The sequence below is a fragment of the Corvus brachyrhynchos genome, unplaced genomic scaffold, assembly GCF_000691975.1.
Source record: "Corvus brachyrhynchos isolate BGI_N302 unplaced genomic scaffold, ASM69197v1 scaffold325, whole genome shotgun sequence".
Lineage (NCBI taxonomy): Eukaryota > Metazoa > Chordata > Aves > Passeriformes > Corvidae > Corvus > Corvus brachyrhynchos.
The window spans coordinates 1,241,024-1,247,060 of NW_008238356.1; the positions used below are offsets into that span (position 1 = coordinate 1,241,024).

Sequence of the window (6,037 nt, forward strand, 5' to 3'; positions counted from 1 at the left end):
GGCCAGGGGAGGTTTAGATTAAATATGAAGAAAAATTTCTTCACCCAAAGGATTTTCAGGCATTGGAAGGCGCTGCCCAGGGAAGTGGTTGAATCACCATCCCCAGAGGTATTTAAAAGATGTGTAGACATGGCACTGAGCGTTTAGTGGTGGAATTAGTACTGTTAAGTGTATGGTTAGATTCAGTGATCTTCTCTGATTCCATTCTGTGATTCCAACATTGAAAATTAAATGGAGCAGCTAAAGAGATTGAGACAGATTACCATAGGGGATTCATATGATATGAACTGGCCACCTGAACTGAGTTCTGAGGTTGGGACACTTCCTCTTTTAAAATTGATTTAAAAGTTGCCTTTGACTTACTTGAGCTAGGTTGGCTCTGCCTTCTGAAGGAAAGTAATGTAAAAATGACCATACAGTTCCAGGATTTCTGCTGGACAGAGAAGAATCTATAAGCTACAAAATGCAAGGGATGTGACTTAATAGTGGGGGACAAAAACTTAATCCCCCAGACCTAGTCTTGCCTAAAATCTGCTCTTGAACTTTTTAAATGTTCAGATTTTCAGATTTAATGGGATTACTGAATTTTTATGCAATTAGTCATAGATCTGCTGACAGTTGGGTAACAACTGATCTTTTCTTAATTTAACATAGTCTTATAAAAGTGGATGAGGTTATTACACTTGCAGTGATGATCATGTTGTTATGGTAAATATTTGAAAGAAACTTTTCTGTTAATAAAAAACCCCAGAACTCTAGATTAATTACACTCTTTTTTTTTTTTTCCCCCTCATAATTCTAGACCTCAGTGCTTAATTATGACAGGTGCTCCAAACGCACGTCCAGCTCTGCTTCACCTTGTCCATGCTTTCACCAAGAATGTGGGCTTGATGATCTGTGGCCATGTGCATATGGTAAGTGTATTCTGTCTTTACTTTATAAAGTTACCTTGGTGGTGCTTTTTCTCTTGTCTGCTTTGGGGTCTGGTTTTTTTTTTTAACCTGTTTGCTTTTTGTTTCTGGTTCATGTTTTAAGTTTTCGTTTGTTTATTTGCTTGGGGTTTTTTTTGTACATGAAAGTGTTATTAGAGATTAAAAGATACAAAAAGAGATTTACTGGTAAGTTTTGCTATTGAATGGGTCATCACTATTCCAGTTAGGTGTACTGCAGGGGAAAATTTGTAAAAAATCAATACCTTTGATCATTTGATGTTTAAATACTGAAGGATGTTTTACTTCTAATTGAAGTGAACATTGGGAGATTGATTCCCATGTGGAGTTCTTAGAAAGCCTGGGAGAAAAGAAACCTTCTTGAGCAGGGAAGTCAATATCTGTTCAGCCAGTAGCTATAAATTGCTTTTAACTTTCCAAGTAGCTTTTTATTCCTTCAGTTATGGGGTTCATTTAATTGTCATGTGTTTCCTCTTCCCTTTCTGACCAGCCTCTGATAATTTGCTAAGTATCCCTGGGTATTTTTGTCAGAATATCAAGTGAGGATGTTTTTGCAGAGGAGGGTGTGTGGGGGTGGTTCTGCAAGGGCATAATTTGAACAGTTCTTACTACTTGGTGTCTTCTGTGGCAAACCTAAAGAGTGGTTTTGTGATGATGGGAAAGAAGCTATTTTCAAGTAACTTTTCTTCAGAATCAGCTTGTCATGAGTTGTGTTGATTGAGATGTAGGGTGGCTGTCAAGCAGTGATCTGTACCAAAACTTCCATTTAGCTACAGAGAGGCTGTAGCATCTCTGATAAATGTTGGTAAATGCTTTTTAACACATTGGGATTGTGTAGTTTTGCTTCATATCTTAAAGCCAAACTTCTGTCACATCACTAAGAACATTTAAGTGAGACTGGGAGATGTCATCCAGGACTGACATACGTCACCTACCCAGACATCTGCAAGGCCTTCAGCACAGTCCCATGTGACTTCCATATCTCCAGATCTGAGAGACATGGGTTTGAAGGGTGGGAGGGGTCAGTGGATGAGGAGTTGGCTGGATGGACACAGCCAGAGAGTCGTGGTCAATGGCTCCATGTCCAGCTGCAGGCTGGTGACAAGTGGTGTCCCTCAGGGCTGTGTCCTGGCACTGGCCTCTTCAGTACCTGCACAGTGACAGGGGCAGGGAGAGCAGGGCCACCCTCAGCAGGTTTGCAGCTGACACAGAGCTGAGGGTGCTGGTGACAACACCTAAAAGACTTCGAATAAAAACACTGATTACTCTTAAATGTGTTTAAATTTACTACACTTACTAAATATGACTTGCTTCTGATCTAATGAAGAGATGAGAGCAAATCAAGTTAATGCAGTGCACATACAGGTATTTTGTCTTAAACTTTTAATTTCTGCCTATATAAACAGTATTTCAGTGAATATGAAAGGACAAACCAAGTAATGCTAGGGAGGTAAGATGCTGCATCTGTGATGACTGCCTTTGAAAAGTAGGGCTATACAGAAAAGAATAAGGTGGTGTTATCCTTCTTGTAGGAAAGCACCTCTGAAGATTTTTTTGGGAGCATATCCTCCCTATTTAAAAGTACTTCCTTACAAGAAGGGTGGCACTACCTCATTCTTCCGTAGCTTTGACCATTTGGTCAGAGTCTGTGTCCTTCTGCAAAAACTGGGCTGCATTGTTCTTGATTATACCTCGTCCTATATTCTGCATTTTGATGTCTAGGAGGAACACAAAAGATTCATCCTAACAGAAATAACATAAAGGAAGTGTTTAAAGAGGAGGTGACTTTGACTGCAGGATACAAATACTCCCATAAAGCGTAATATTAAGTCATCCTACATCTGTGTATATTTCTTTACAAGGCCCCTTTCTTTTAAAACTGTGTTGTGCTTTGGAGGACAAGCTTGTGCCACCCCCTGGGGAAGAGGGTTGTGCTCTACAGGAACAAGATAGCTAAAGTTTAAGCAACCCCCTTCCTGAAAATGGTAAAAGTTTTTCAGTCTTTGCTGCTGATAATGCCTGGTATTTGGTGGTTTGGGGTGTATTTGGTAGTGTGCAAGCATGTTTTGAGGTTCTCTGAGTTTGAATTAGTTTCTAGCAGTGACATTAAAAAAGTGGGAGGGGCTTTTTTACTCCCATTACTCCTGTTCTTAATTTTTGTTCCCTCCCCTCTTATTATTTCCTTTTTTTGAAAGGGTCCTCGGAGGCAGGCCATGAAGGAACTGTCAACTGATTTGGCTAAGTATCAGCGATGGCTAATTAAAAACAAGATGAAAGCTTTCTATGCACCAGTGCATGCAGAGGACTTGAGGGATGGAGGGCAATACTTAATGCAGGTATTTAAAAAAAAAAATTAAAGTGCTCAAGATGCACATCAAAATTGGAAGTGGCTTTATACTTTGAAATATGTTCCTTTTGCAAAATGATCCTAAAGCTTTGATGGAAAGTACTTTATTATTCTGTTAAGCAGAAAATAGGACCTTTAGTTGTGTCAGTAACATGTTATTTTATAAAATACTTTTTGTTCTCCTTAGGCTGCTGGTTTGGGTAGAATGAGACCTAACACCCTTGTTGTTGGATTTAAGAAAAACTGGAGACAAGGTGATATGAGAGATGTTGAAACCTATATCAATTTATTCCAGTAAGTAGAAAATATGAAGTTATAGCTGCTATGTTTCATTTTAGTATGTTTGGTAGTAAGTAAAGAAAGCTCCTAGTTACATGAAGTCTCTTTCAGGTAGCCCTAGATTTTCCATTCAACTGTCTTCAATACTTAAGGTTTTTTCTCTGATACGGAAATTAATAAGCAAGTCTTTGCAGTTTAGGCAGATTAGAAAACTTAATAATAACCTTCTTGTATCTAGAAAGAGTTGTGGCAGAGGTCTGAGGTTTGAGAGCTACTGTCTGAAAAGGAGAAGAAAGACTTCACTCACAAGATACACAGCACTGACACCCAGGTAGTACAGAAAGGAGAAGAGAAAGGAAATCCCAGAGTAACTTGGCAGTGCTGAAAGGCAGACCAGTTGTGGCTGAAAAATTTAAGAGTAACTTGTGCTGCTGCCCAAACACTCTAGGAAAGAAACAGTGCTTATTTTACTTACACAGAGGCTTTTGTGTTCAGCTGAAGTGCTGGTTAACGCACTTCCTTTGTGCTTCATATTTCTCATTTTCTGCGCTTTTAAGAGAGAGAGGATGGGGGTTTACAGGCAGATATTAGAAAAGGACAAAAAAAAGTCATCTCATGCAGGTCTTTGAGAAAAGCAGGAGTACCAAATACAGTGGAAAAATAAGGAAACACGTTGGTTAGTTTTTCTTTTTTTCCTATTTTATTTTGGGATGGCTTTTGCAGGAAGATCTGTCAAGGTCAGCAAGTCATGTGGTTCTCCACATCCCTAAAGAAACCTCAGGAGGTAATAACTGCAGGTCAAATGTATTTCTGGGAAACTAAAAGTTTCTGAAGCACACAATAGAAACACATCTGATCTCTAAAAATCTTAACACATTAAATAATGAAATTAAAACATTCACTAATAGACACAGTAAATCTTAAATCAACCTCAATTTTTCTTGCACTTACAGAATACATTGATACTTCAAACATTTCTAATCTAGTCTTAATACTCCTAAAGGAAAGTTTTTAATTAGTGAAATCTTGAGGAATTTCTGTCTGTGGAAATGATATGGGAGGGAGTTTTCTGATTTACGGTTGTTTGTAATGAATGAGGCATTTATATGTAAAGGATGGTGATTAATGACTAATACAAACTGTATAATTTGGTTAAGTTAATGTTTTCCTTATATTTTGGGGGTGGGGTTGTTACTAATTTTACTCCCCTTTTACTCAGTAATTTATTCAGGGTTTTTGCTCTTTTCTACAGTAATGAAGTTCTGCCTCTATTTTTGAATTCAGTGAGTTCCAAATTTATCAGATGTAATGGGACTAGGCACATTATAGCTAACCTATAGCTAATTTGATATTAAATTACATCATCTTAGCTGTTTTTAACACCAAAATGTTTTGGAAAGATGTCAGAAATCTGTAGTTCTGAGATCAAAAAGATCTACTTGAAATAAATCCCTTTTCTGATGGAGGGAGATAAAATTTTATATTTCTTGGTGTGTCTTATATCTCTGCAGAATTTGAGTGACCTATTCATGTTGCTTTTGTTTGATCACTGTTTACATAGTGGAGAGAGTGGGGAGAGGGAAATAGGTATCCTTTCTAGACATTATTTTTCTGAATACGATGTTCAGTTTAGAGATGCAGTTAATGTTTTGGAATTGAAACTGACATTCTGAAGCAAATTTATGATGTTGGACTTCCAATGGCAGTGCTTAATCGCTGGAATTTGTTCAGGGAGGGTGCATTTTTCATTTGGTAAAGAAGGAGATGTAAAATATTCTAATTTTGTCGGTTTTGTTTAGTGATGCCTTTGATGTTCAGTATGGTGTAGTTGTCATTCGCCTCCAGGAGGGTCTGGACATTTCTCACCTTCAAGGCCAAGGTATGACTTACGTTGTTCCATCTGGTGAATTGCTGTTGTAATTCCCTTGTAAAACTGCATTCTAAAAATACTAAAACTCAGTATAAAAAAATCAACAGAACACCACTGTTGTGGTACAGTAAAATTCAGTGAAATTAGTAAGTCTGAACTGCAAGGTAGTAACCCCTGGTCAGCAGCAGAACTTGGGTTTTCTGCATGTTTCACCTTTCAGTATTTGCAAATTGTGTACAGCTGCTTCCAGAATATCTGCCTCTTTGCTGAAACTAACTAGTGATCCTGGCACATTGGCATCAAATATTTGGGGCTCAAGCCCAGTAATTGGGAAAATCACAACAAATATTGCGCAATGCAGGAATTCCATTGTGTTTGGTGTGGGTTGCCAACCCCTACACAAACTAATTTAGGGATTCGGAGTAGCCTGCCTCAAATTTGGAAAGGTTTTCCATGTAGAAGATTTGGTTATGCTTTGTCAGTAGTGTTCTTAAGTGGAATGGTGTCATTTTAGTTGAATTCCAAGCTTGTGAGCTTTGGTACAGCTGCTTACTGATGTGATAATGTGTAATTCTTTTGTGGCTTTCTCCT

The 6,037-nt window shown here is 38.1% G+C and overlaps 1 protein-coding gene across 2 annotated transcripts in view; it reads left to right on the forward strand.

Annotated features, from left to right (window-relative positions):
• Positions 1–6,037, forward strand: part of SLC12A2 (solute carrier family 12 member 2) — a 38,796-nt gene that overhangs the window by 22,567 nt on the left and 10,192 nt on the right. For both annotated transcript variants that reach the window (XM_017735487.1, XM_017735488.1), the window contains exons 15-18: positions 803–914; positions 3,146–3,286; positions 3,485–3,591; positions 5,376–5,455. In XM_017735487.1, the coding sequence (XP_017590976.1) occupies positions 803–914; positions 3,146–3,286; positions 3,485–3,591; positions 5,376–5,455 (440 nt within the window). The remainder of the gene's footprint in view (positions 1–802; positions 915–3,145; positions 3,287–3,484; positions 3,592–5,375; positions 5,456–6,037) is intronic.